The sequence below is a fragment of the Calypte anna genome, chromosome 2, assembly GCF_003957555.1.
Source record: "Calypte anna isolate BGI_N300 chromosome 2, bCalAnn1_v1.p, whole genome shotgun sequence".
Lineage (NCBI taxonomy): Eukaryota > Metazoa > Chordata > Aves > Apodiformes > Trochilidae > Calypte > Calypte anna.
The window spans coordinates 6,177,050-6,189,838 of NC_044245.1; the positions used below are offsets into that span (position 1 = coordinate 6,177,050).

The 12,789-nt window shown below is 39.2% G+C and overlaps 1 protein-coding gene across 1 annotated transcript in view; it reads left to right on the forward strand.

Annotated features, from left to right (window-relative positions):
• The first annotated feature begins 3,636 nt into the window (after positions 1–3,636).
• The window catches only part of LOC103536091 (sodium channel protein type 5 subunit alpha-like), a 32,673-nt gene continuing 23,520 nt past the window's right edge, over positions 3,637–12,789 (forward strand). Inside the window, exons 1-9 of the mRNA XM_030444566.1 lie at positions 3,637–3,891; positions 4,793–4,911; positions 6,403–6,498; positions 8,070–8,198; positions 8,956–9,047; positions 9,902–10,123; positions 11,129–11,186; positions 11,788–11,929; positions 12,410–12,607. Coding sequence (XP_030300426.1) covers positions 3,637–3,891; positions 4,793–4,911; positions 6,403–6,498; positions 8,070–8,198; positions 8,956–9,047; positions 9,902–10,123; positions 11,129–11,186; positions 11,788–11,929; positions 12,410–12,607 — 1,311 coding nt within the window. The remainder of the gene's footprint in view (positions 3,892–4,792; positions 4,912–6,402; positions 6,499–8,069; positions 8,199–8,955; positions 9,048–9,901; positions 10,124–11,128; positions 11,187–11,787; positions 11,930–12,409; positions 12,608–12,789) is intronic.

A 12,789-nucleotide genomic window follows, 5' to 3' on the forward strand; every position in this document is an offset into this window, starting at 1 on the left:
TGTAGTGAGACAGGACCAGGTGCCCTGAGTTATTGATGAGTGGGTGTGGGTTCACCTGTGTCTGGCCTCCCTCCTGAGCATGTGCAGGAGCACGGGGCCAATAAGAGAGCAGCTGACACCCACAGACAGAGCTCTCACTCTTCAGTGAAGATGGAGAAGCCCACAGCTCGAGGAGCCCCAGGAGCAGGCAAGAAGGGGTAGATCCCGGAGCCTCAGGAACAGCCCTAGGACATCGTCCAGGAATGGGCTAAACCCCGAGGCCTCAGGATCAGCCCTAGGAGCAAGAAGGGCTCTTCCCGCAACAAGGTGAGATCAGTCCCCCTCCCAAAGGGTCATTCTGGGTCAATGTTAACAGCCTTGATCAGGCTTTTGTAAAGAATTCTGTGAATCTTCAGACTGTTTGCTACCTTCTTAGCCTAGTGCTGAGAATTGTAAGCCCCACATTGAAAGCATGGGTTTTATCCCATGCTAAGTTTTTAATTTTATAAGCAATGAAAAAAAAAATCAGTTGCATTTCTGGAGCAATTTACAAAGCCACCAGTAAAGACATCTGAGCCTGGTCTCCAGCTCTGGAAAAAGGACCTGCAGACTCTGCATGCCCTCAAGATTCCTCCTGTTTCCCCCTTGTCAGGGATGGGATGGAGGAACCCTCTCCACTGCACGCTCGAACCCTCTTAGACTGCTTTGCAGGAAGGGGGCACCAAGTCACCTTGGCAAAGCTCTGAAAAAATCCTCATTAGGATTTTCAAAGGTATTTCTGGAGAGGAAGAAGACAGAGAGGGTTTCCATGTGGCCTAGGGCCTGCTAACATTAGAGATAAGGATTGGAGAGAGAAGTGGTGGGAGGGCTGCTCTGGTTGTTCAATCTGATGTCCCAGCCATAATTAGGAAGCAAAACAGGTCTACAAAATGAGGGCCTGAACTGGGGGGTTTGGGAATCTGGGAATCTGGGGGGATTTGGGAGATTCAGTGACACCAACCCTCTCCCATTGGCTGGCCCAATGCTGAATCAAGGACTGGTGGTTTTCCATGATATGTCTCTTAACTTCTTGTACTCTCTTGCTTTATCTTTCTTTTTCCTAAAATTATTAAGTAACCACAAGTTTTTCCCAGGTTACACAGCATTAAGCTACATTTATTACAGTTTTTTGACAGCTAGATAATCAGCCTTTGTGATTACACAGCCTGAAAATCTGCTCTTATTCCTTTACACACACACATATATATATATATTATTAATTTACACATGTATATATATATACATATATACACACACATATGTACTTGGGGTTGGTTTGTTTTTCTTATGAATTGCTCAAAAATTACCTTTAACTGTTGCAGCAATATTTTTTTATTTTGTTTGTAGAGAAATGGAAATTGTGTGAGGTTTTCACCTTAACCTGATCAAGGGGGATTCAGACAGTCTGGGGGGGCTGTCATTGGTTACCCTCAAAGGGAAACCATTCCCTCGAAGGGAAATCCAGGCCTGGGAGGAGGACTGGATCCAGCCACACCTGGGCTCCTGTCTGAAAAGACTAGATGGCAAGGGGGGTCCAGTCCAGATCTCCTTTTGTTGTCTTTCTCCATACTGCTCTGCCTTCTAATAGTGCTGGGGAGAACAATGTGATGATCAGAGTTCCTTTTCTGGAATTTGAAAGACAGTTTCATGGAAGAGAGAGGTGAAAACCACAAAGAAAGTTGCAACAAACCCGTAATTTTTATGGTGAGCTTTTGAGATCAGGTAGATCTTTGTGGAAGTGTTGTGTAGAGGGATTGGGTCATATTTGGATGATTTGGCACAAAGTAGAAAAATGTAATAGTTGCATTCTTTCCATGCGTTGTGCAGAAAATGGTGTCATTTCATGCATCATTCACAGCTCTCATCACTGATACCACAATATCTAAATTACTCTGAGCATCAGCAAAACAACTCCTTTGGCTAGCTGAAAACTTGAAACCTGGCAGTGGATGTTAAAGTTTTCATTTTTGCTGTAATACTATGCACAGCTTCTGGGCTGTTGGCTTGATCTTGAGAAACATAAAATAGTATTTTTGTCTGAATGTCCTACTTCCAGAAATGTTGTGCTGGAAGCAAGGGTTGCTTTTCATATTTCTAATTTCGTGTGCTCATTTAATGGGAGAGGCAGGCAGAGTGCAAAAATGGAGAGATTTCTGTTAGTTTGTCACTGGCCTCCAGCTGTTTTTCCTCACAGCAAGGGTTTCCTATAGTTTAGCAATGTAAGGACCACTGGGATCATGTTGTACCTGGGAAGCAATGAAATAGTGCTGCAGGGCAGGGGAGGATACAGGGAGTCAGCATACAGGTGGTAAAATTATTTTTTATTATTTTATATTATTTATTATATATATGTATATATGCATATACATATATTTATTTTTATTTTTATTTTTTTTTTAATTATTGTTTAGTAAAAAAAACCCCAACTCTTAAATCAGACTTTGTGTTTTACTGGGATGTCACATATAATCCCTGGAAAGGAGAGGTGTAAGAACAGCTCATGTGGCACTTGTTCAGCACCTTAAACTATCCAAGATAAGCTTCCTGTGTTCTTCTAATGTGATCTTCCACACAGACTCAGCAGGGATCCATCCTAGGTAAAGTCCTTGACCAGAGGGGATCATTTCACAGTCTGCAGGTGGGACTGCACTGGCACAACAGCTCCATGACTCTGTACTTGATCAACAGTGGCTTCCTAGAAATCATAATCAAGGAAAGTATGTTGGAGAACTCTCCTTACAGAGCTTTTGATTGAGTTTAGCACAAGGGTGCAGGTCAGGAGGATCTTACTCCGTGTACCATTCAGGTTTTTTTCACTGTGAATACATTGAATACATGTGTGCTTCTTGGGCTTGCTTTGAAGCTGTTCAGAGTGTTGAGGTTTGCATTCATTGTACATCCAGAGTATGGGCTCAGGTAGCATTTAGCTACATGGATCCTACCTAATACCTAACTGAAATTCTCCATCAAAAAATTAAAAGCATTTTTCTAGTATAGCCTCACTTGTGTTGAGTTTTGTGAGCATAAAATATAAACTTTGTGCTTCATGCTTGTCAAATCATGCATTTTTGTGCACCATGTCAGTCAGTATTGACTCTGTGGTTCTCCTTCTTATCTTCTGATGCTTGGACACTTCTTGTTTCTCTGCTGACACCACCAGGATGAGTTATCCACCCAAGTATTGTCATCTTCACTAGTACTTGGTCCTTCTGTTGCATGTATTTGTTTGATGTTGTTACAGTGTAATGGATTTTACTGCTCCATTTCCAAATCCTGGCTTAAACCAGTGCCTCAGGTTTCTTTCTGAACAGCTCAGGAGTATTTAGTATTAGTATTTAGTCTTAAATGAGGTTCTCTGAATAGTCTTCGGATTATAGAGGTCTGCTCACATCCCGTCAGACACACATAATTTAAAATAAATTACTGAAAAAGGTACTAATCTTATCTTTTTTGTTTATTTTCCTTTTCAGAAGCTGATGGCTCAGGAAGTTTGTTATTAGCCATACATGAGCAGTCAGTTGTTTAACTTCATAATTTACCTGCATTTGGAGTTACTTGGCTCCCTTTCTACTTGCTTCTGTTATTTGTACAGAATTAGTGACAGGAAAAGAATGAAAAATGGCTGAGTTCTTACTCCCTGGTACCAACAACTTCCGTAAGTTCACTCAGGAATCCCTGGCTGCCATCGAAAAGAAAATTGCTGCCAAGAAAAATCATCAAAAAAATACTACAGACCATAAACCTGAGGAGAAACCACGTCCTCAGCTTGATCTCAAAGCTTTCCAGAAATTACCAGCTCTCTATGGAAATCCTCCTTCCGAGCTCATTGGGGAACCACTGGAGGATCTCGACCCATACTATGAAGATCGTAAGGTTAGAGCCAACTGAGATTCTTGGGTTTTAATTTGTGTTATTGTGCTGCTAAGAAGTGTTTATGTGAATCATCTATCAAATAGTTTGGCTTCCATCCCTTTGGAAAAGCCACCGTCAGTTTCTGTGTGGTACTAATGCAGGCAGTTGGCACAGTTGAATGACATGCTGTAATCTTCTTACAAAAAGCTTAATTTTGAATTATAGGAATTAAATAATATGAGCTTCATTAACATTTGAATCAGAATGGAAGCAGAACAAATAAAATGGATAAAGGAAGTAAAGGTTTTGAGGCGGATCCACAAGAAATTACAATAATTTTGTAAATTTTGTTATTTGATGGTTTGAAGCAACGTGTCCCTCTCAATGTTTATGCTCCACTTACATGAAAAAAAAAAATCATTCAAGTGTAAAAATTATTTAAAATCATTTGCTGATGAATCCTTAAAGCCTACTTATGCAAGCTCCATATTCTGGCCATGAAATATTGAAGAATATGATTTTAATGCAGAACAGAGAAATTGGGAACTAACCAATCGAAACTGAGTTTGTTAGTTGAGAAGTGGTTAATATGTTGAATTAATATCTACAGTCTTAGGGCCAGAGGAGTGTTATCAACAATAGCAAATAATGATAAAGGCTGCAGTTCTTTTACCACTTCTGTGTATCTTGACTCAATGAGAGGTCCAGTTCATTTTAAGAGGATACTCATAAGCAAGATTAGTTCTGTGTGGGACTCTTTGCAAGTCTTGAGTTTGAAAACGGAAATTCAGAGTCTTCCCATTTAAGCAAACAGGCTAAAGTTAACATAAAACTCTTGCTCATGACTGATACAACAGGATAAAATACAAATATATGCTCTTCACTTTCCTGAAAGCTTTAATTCATCTTTCTTTCTTTCAAGATTTTCATAGTGATAAACAAACAGAAAACAATCTTCAGATTTACTGCTACATCTGCCTTGTGGATCCTCAGTCCTTTCCATCCAATCCGAAGATCAGCAATTAAAATCTACATACATTCATATCCTTTCATTGATTCCATTTGCTCTCTTTCATTATGAAAACCCTTAAATCCAGTGCTTTTGTAGTTTTGACTGTGGAATTAATGTGGTATTTACCTGACTCCAGGTGACTTCTAATTATCAATTACCTTAGAAATTTTTATTGTTTTGGTGCTCTTGTGGTACTTACAAATAACTAGTGATGTGACTACAGGAGGTATTGAGGTGTAATTTATGTAATTTTTTGGTTTTTTGAGGAGGACTTATTATCTGTTTTCTTGTAAACATGTATCTCATCCTGAAACCTTCCTCAGAGAGAGAACTGGTAAGGTCTCTATCCTTTTTGTTATATTCTGTTTACCCAAAATGTGAGAATTAAATTCATCCCACGTGCCAAAGTTGATCAGCCACTGGACAGTTTTAAGCAAGAACAGCTGAGATAGGGAGGCACACTTCTGAAAACACATAAAAAGAAAAATAAAATTCTAGTTTCCTCAGGAAATCAGATGAAAAAAATTTACCTTTGGTACATGAAAGGGGAAATTTTCTGCAAATGAGACCAGAGCAATGAAAATCTCACCTGGGGTTGAATTAGGGGTGAATTGGGCCCAGTGCAGAGTCTGCAGTGGCCTTCTGTGATTCTTAGGTTTCTGGATATCTCCTGGCTGTGTGATGCTGAGTTAGCTGCAATGGTCTGAAGTTGTCACTGTAGCATCCTGTAGAGATCCCTGGAGTCATGATGCCTCCCACCTGAGGCTTACCCCAGGCAGCCAGGACTGATGCTGGCATTTCAACACCAGTGGTCCAGCTCCCAGCTTTGTGGCAGTTTTAGCATTGCTAGAGCCAAAGCCAGGAGGTTTTTTCATGGGGACAAAGAGGATGGATGATGGAAAGGTTGGATGTCTTTGCCATACACATTTACCTCCTGCATTGCCTCAACTTGTGGTAGGACATAAGGTGTGAGAATCAGCTCCAGAGCCAGGTCCTGAAGCTTCTGTGTTTACACATGAGGTGGTTGCCCATGTTCCCACTCATCCTCTGTAGTCAGCAGGGATCAGAGGGCAGCCCCAGGAGCTGGCTAAGCAGGGAAATTTTGTGTCCTCTGCAAGTATCCTGGCAGATTTCACTCTGCCCCATCAGAAGAGCTCTCTCTGCCAATTTAAAGTCAGGTTTGGGCTTTGCCTGTGTCACCTTGGGCAAGCTTTTAGCTTTTATACTATAAAAATTAAACTAGAATTTAATCCTTCCTGCTAAACTTTGAATACTTGACAATTCTTTTCCCAAATCTGAAATGCTTAGAGCAGCAGATCTCTAGCCTGTAGAGAAGCCCAGATGGCATCAACAACATTAGTGTTTTGTCATCTACTGAGACTCAAACTCATCAAATACACGTGTGATGCTCTTTTGTGTTCTTCAAACTCAAAACTAGATACTACATCTACAACCAATAGAATATCTAGTTATATTTCTGAATCAATGTCCTATTCTTTGCCTTCACTCCCATGACTTACATTGTTCACCTCATTTATCATTTGCACTATTATAACTAATTGTGTATTCATGGCTATGAGTGAAACCTCTAAGACTTCATGGAACAAATATGTTGAGTAAGTATCTGTGGGTATGTATGTTTTTTAATTTAATTGTTATATTGAACTATTGGGACTTGGCTTGCAGCCTTCAGTGAAGATACTTTATGGGAGATTTAGAAAGGAAGTTGCTTGTGTTGGGACTTTGAGGTAGTATTTTCATCTTTAAATTCAATACCCACAATAAGTGAGGTCTTATGAGAGAAAGTGTAGATTAAGTTCTGCTGTTGAACTAGCTCCATGCCTGCCCCACTGCTCCAGTTTGCTATCCAACTTTCTGAAGTTATTCTGTAATTATTTAATCTTAATCCAGAGATATTGCCCATCACTGCTGATGCTGATGAAGTACATGAAGAGCTGCTGTCTTTTAAAATTCTTTTTAATAACACTGAAATGCTGAGTTTTGCCCTAGCAAAGTGTTCTGTCTGAGGCTCCTGGCCTGCAGGACACTGTTAGAAAGTAAAGCTCTTATGCTTCATGCTGCCAACAGCTGAAATGTTAAATCACAATGAATCTATGTCTTTATAATTGCACTTAAGATGGAAAATTCCAGAATTATGGTTTGGGGTTTTTGCTTTTGAAAAATCATTTCAGCTTTCACTTTTTCAGTCTGGCATAAAAATGTTTAGCATACAAACCATGATAATTCCCATTCCTAACACGAAGGAGAGGATTCCAAAATACTTAGTTTTAAAAACAGGCCTAAAATTGTTTTTTACTCTCTCATGTTACATGACACTTAAACAGGTGAGAATGGCAAATCCTCAGGAACCAGCCCTGCATGGTATTTAATATCCACATCTCCAGAATGTGCTGAGATATGTCACTACCTATGAGAGCATAAAAGATTAGACAAGAATTATATCTGCTGTTGGCATCAAGTCTTTGGTTCCAATGCATTTCAATAATAGTTTCAGAATACTTCTTTCCAAACGAAAAGAGGAGCACTACATCCATATAATTTCTTAGTGCATTTGCTGACTACCAAATGAATGCCTTTTGAATTCTGTAGGGAGATCACTGCCTTGTTGAAGTGATAAGTGCACTCAGTAAGTCCAGAAGAGCTTTTATTGATAATTTTCCATTAATATGAATAATTGCCATCTCCAACTGAAAATGCTGTACTCTTGTATTTCTCTAAGTGTTTTAAACATTCTACACAGAAATGGATGCTGTGTGCCCGAATTCAATAGTGCACAGCAAATCACATGTTCACTTGGCCAATTCAAACCAGAGAAAAAGATACAACTTCTGATCTTTATTTTAGCAAGCAGCTAGGAGTTCTGCCTTTCTCAAATTGTGGGGAATCACATGAAAGACTTCAAAGAAAAATGCTGAATACAGAAAAACCCCATGCCACAGGTGTGCACGTTAATAGTCATGTTTAGATTGCAGTCAACTACTGTCTCAAACTCCAATGTGGGAGTCAGACACTGATAGAATTCACTGAAATCAACAGAAGTATTTCCATTACTTCTCTGCAGCATTGCCTTGGTTCTTTGGCTGAGACAGTTAACAGTCTGACTGTGTCTCTTCTCTTAATTGCTAATATTTCTATTTTCCTTTGGCACCTTTTCTCCCATCCTTAGATATACTTTCACTGGCATTTACACTTTTGAATCTTTAATAAAAATATTGGCAAGAGGATTCTGTCTAAATGAATTCACATTCCTTCGAGACCCCTGGAACTGGCTGGATTTCAGTGTTATTGTTATGGCGTAAGTGGGAACATATAAAATATTGATTACTTGAAGTTCTTGTCGTTGTGGTGCAAAAAGCTTTCTGTAGTACAGTAAAACCCACCCTGTGGGTCCTATCTACATCTGTAACTATCTAGGACATTGGCTCTTCCCCTTGTTTTATCACTTACTAAAATGCAACAACTTAAAAGCCTTTCAAGAGGGGAACAGAGCTGAGCAGAGTGAGATGAACTCTGCAGAGAAAATACCTGAGTGGATGCATTTTAATCTGTGAAATTTAGTAGCTGGACTGTCAAATACTGACAGACTGATCCAATGAATGAAAGTGTAAGTTTGACAGTAGAGAGGTGTGTATATATGAGGATAGTGGATTAAATTGGACCTCTTTATCTCTAAAAATCAGTTTTAGTTTTACTTTGCAGTACTTAGAAAGCTTTTACACTGGTTACACCCAGCTACATGAGGAGCTCAAACCAGTTCAGCCAGCATTTCAGCCTGAAATGAAGAATTTTGAGTGTTGGCTTTGTTTATATTTTAAATGCATGGTATTTTAAAATGCTGACAAAAAAGCAGATGTGCAAAAGTCAAGAGCTACCTCCAGCAAAACTAATAGCCAAGAAATGGGTTTCCATGGTCAAGTTTTCAGAAACATCCTTGGTATGTAGTTTGTATTTAAAATATCTTCAAAAGGTTTGACAGTTAAGAATGAGCACTGTATAATAGTTGTCCTGTTTACTCCTTCAATCACTTCATCTGCCATGTTCTGACCTTACAGGTACGTGGGAGCATTCAGTGATCTGGGGAGCGTTTCCGTCCTTCGGACTTTCAGGGTTCTGAGAGCTTTAAAAACCATTTCAGTAGTCCCAGGTAAGACAGCCTATTTGCTGCATATTATCTGCTACTTGTAATTGATTCTTTGCTCCAAACAAAATGTTGGCTTTTCCCTTTCTCTCTCTCTTTTTTTTTTTTTTTAAATTATTTTTTGCTGTGTCTCTCACTGATTGCCAGCACTGCTGAATTTGTAGACACAAGTAGTGTCTCACTTCACCAAGCCCAACCAGAATAAGTCAAATCTTAGAAACAATCTTGTATTTAATTTCCTTTTGATTTTAAAGATTATTTTTTTACACTATATAATGTTAGTTTTACATAATGTTCTTCTAGCTGCTCCATGTTATAGTTCAACAGAAACACCTCTGGTGGCTGAACTGAGTTTACTATTGATCATACCTGGGAAAATAATGTCCTTTCCACTTTTCCCTTAATTATAAAATAAGTGGGTTCTTTCTCATGAAGAAAGGTAAATTAAGAACCAGCAGGTTGTCTCTGTCTTTTTCTCATCTTTTTTATCATGGTCAATCTTATTTCCAGTTTTTTCACAGGTTACCAAGGTTGGAAAATTCATTTGAATTCTTCAGTTTGCTCTTTTTTTGGATAAGAAAAGCTAAACTGTCTCTGGTTCTTCATCCTTGTCTAAATATTTCACAGTGGTTAAAGGAACATCTGGAAATTGTAGGATCAATCAAATAAGGGAAAAAACATTGTTCTCATATAAATTACTTTCTCATCCAAACTCTAATTGAATTACAAATATATTTGCCACATCTTACCCAGTAGCTTTGGCACATTGCTTGTTAGACATTTTTTAAATTTTAATCAAGTGTGATATATGAATCTCAGGTTTTTTCATCCCATTTTTCCTTTGTGTATTGTCTTTCCAGGACTCAAGATCATTGTAGGGGCACTTATCCAGTCTGTTAAGAAACTTGCTGATGTGATGATCCTGACTGTTTTCTGCCTGTGTGTCTTTGCCCTCATAGGCCTCCAGCTTTTTAAGGGCAATCTAAGATACAAGTGCATCAGGAACACTACAGAGTCCTTTAATGTATCTTTGTTCCTTAACAAAGCATGGGAATCCTATGAAATTTTTGTTAACTATACAGGTAAACTTTCTCCTTAATTCTTTTTGAGATGATGGTATAGACACCCATGCATGTGTGTCTCACTGCTGCTGTAAATTATATTGATTTTTTGATATCTTCATGAGTGACTACCTGATGATTGCCAGAGCAGCTTGCAGGCACCCAGGAGTTCACCTCTTCCCTTTGTTAGAAGAAACAGCACTCCCAAATTTCCAGTAATGTCCAACTCTCTTTCCCAGAATGATTAGACAGTAACTGAAACATTCATTAGCTCGCCTTCTGCTGTAATTCCCCAAAGTTCACCTTTTAGTAGATGATGAAGAGTCCGTGCATCTTCTTTTTGCTGCCCACTGAAGTACTCCTCAACTTCAAACAGAGGAATTAATTTAAAAGTCAAGGAATTAATTTAAAAGTCGAAGTTACTTTGCTCTTGCCAATATGTGTATCTGATACATGTGATATACATTCTCTATCTGTTCTATATAATATACATCTTTCATATATGTGTCGAGGTTGGTGATGGAAGGATACAGCAGAGATCTGAAAGCATAACAAAGCCTTTTCAGTGGAACAGCAATTGTAAGATGCAAGTCAGAAAGGAAAAGCCTCAGCATGCATTAAAAAACCCACTAAAAGTAAATGATATCTGTGCCAGGAGTATGTATGAAGCTTCATCACAGTAGAAAATCTCCATCAGCAAGCTCAGACAGAGCAAGAGTTATGTATGGAGAGGTGCTGAAGTCCACATGGGATTGGTGTCTGGTTTGGCAGGGCAGTGACATGGAATGATGTGTATCCACACAGCCAAACAGTCAGGGCCTCTTTCAGTGTGGTGCAGTCACTGTGTACATGGGGAATCAGTTCTCTTACTTTAGTGCTCATTCCATATTTGCTACACAGCAATCTGTATGTACGTGCACATACACTTACAGGGCACTGATTGCTCATCACTACTGATAATAAGGTATAGAAGATGAAGGCTAGAAAGTGCTTTGGTTTTAATTTTTTTTTCCCTCTTTTTTATAGAACACTTTGCTAAGAAAAAGGGTACCTCAGATATTTTGCTCTGTGGTCCTGAGGCTGGGTAAGTGCACTTCAGAATATTACTTGTTTAGGAGTTTTCTCTGCTGCAGTCCTGCAGCAGAGACTCAGACATAAGTGATGAATACAGAAATTCCAGGTTTTTCTTTAATACAGAAACAGGAACATAACAATGTTGCTGGAGGTGACCATCCCCCTACACAACAAGAAACAGTAAACTGTCCATTTAATACTTAAAGAGAATGAAGCATGAGCCTGCAGTTGGTTTATTCAAGTCTCAGTTTCCTTACACCCTTCCAGAAGTGATGCCTTTCTCTTCCTCATCATTATTTGAGAGAACTGAAGACATGGAGGTTCTCAGATATAGCACAGGACAGGCACCCTCCTCTCTGTAAAGTTTCAAGAGTGTTACACTAGGAAAAGAAGATGTGGATTTTGGAGGGCAGGTCTTGTCTTCCTTTGCTGTTGGGTTGTTGGTGCTGCTTTTACCACCTTGTTCTCCAGCCAGTGCTACCTGGATTAGAAAACTGGTTTGCAATCCAATGAAACGCAGAGCTGAATAATAATTCAACTCTCACACAAGCTGAAGTTCTCTTTCCAATCTGCATTGTTAAAAGAGCTCCCCTTTTTATTACTACTCCTAGGACCTGTCCTCCAGGCTATACATGCTGGAAAACTGGGCCAAATCCTGATTATGGTTTCACTAGTTTTGATACATTTGGCTGGGCTTTTCTTTCCTTGTTTCGCCTGATGACCCAGGACTACTGGGAACGTCTCTACCAGCAGGTATCAACTTTGTGCATAATTTAGAACTGGTCTTCCAGGTAGTGCAATAGTCAAATATGTAAAAAAAGAACAAGAAACCTCAAGTAAAAGGAATACCTGCAAGTTATTGAGCCCACATCCCCCCTTCTCCCTTCCATCAAGCTGTGACTCTTTGAGAGGGGATGCTGAAGTGCTTCTCAGCAATAGTCCTATCACCCTGCTTGTTTAGGGACCTAAAATAAATTACTAAAAGGGTGTCCTGTATTGTCTTTCAATAATTAAACAATGCCTCCTCATTTGTCCTCAGTACAAGATCAATGATTCATACATGATAGTACTGGAAGAGGGGAAAGAAGGGCCAAGGAAGATGGATTTCCATTTAAGATTCCTACAACATTGTCTCTAGGAAGTGGAGGACTTCTAAAGAATTTCAGAGATGTGTTGAAAGCCTATTTGGTGTTTTATATGGTAATTTTTATCTCTGGGGTGTGTTGCTTGCAGACCCTCAGAGCTTCTGGGAAGATGTATATGCTCTTCTTCACACTGGTCATCTTTCTGGGCTCATTTTATTTAGTCAACTTGATTCTGGCTGTAGTAACAATGGCATACGAAGACCAGAACAAGGCCACCATTGCTGAAACAGAGGCAAAGGAAAGGAAATTCCGGGAAGCCATGGAATTATTACAGAGGGAGCAGGAGGTATGTAAATTCTTCCCTTGTAAGCATAAATTTCAGTGCTCTGTTGTCAGTCACATAAGACAACACAACAGCCCTGGTCTACATAGTCACTCATGGGAATGGGACCAAATGATAACTTATTAGATTTTTTTTTTGTGTGTGTGTATAATGAGCATTAAAGGTTGCTGTTACTGTAAGAAAAA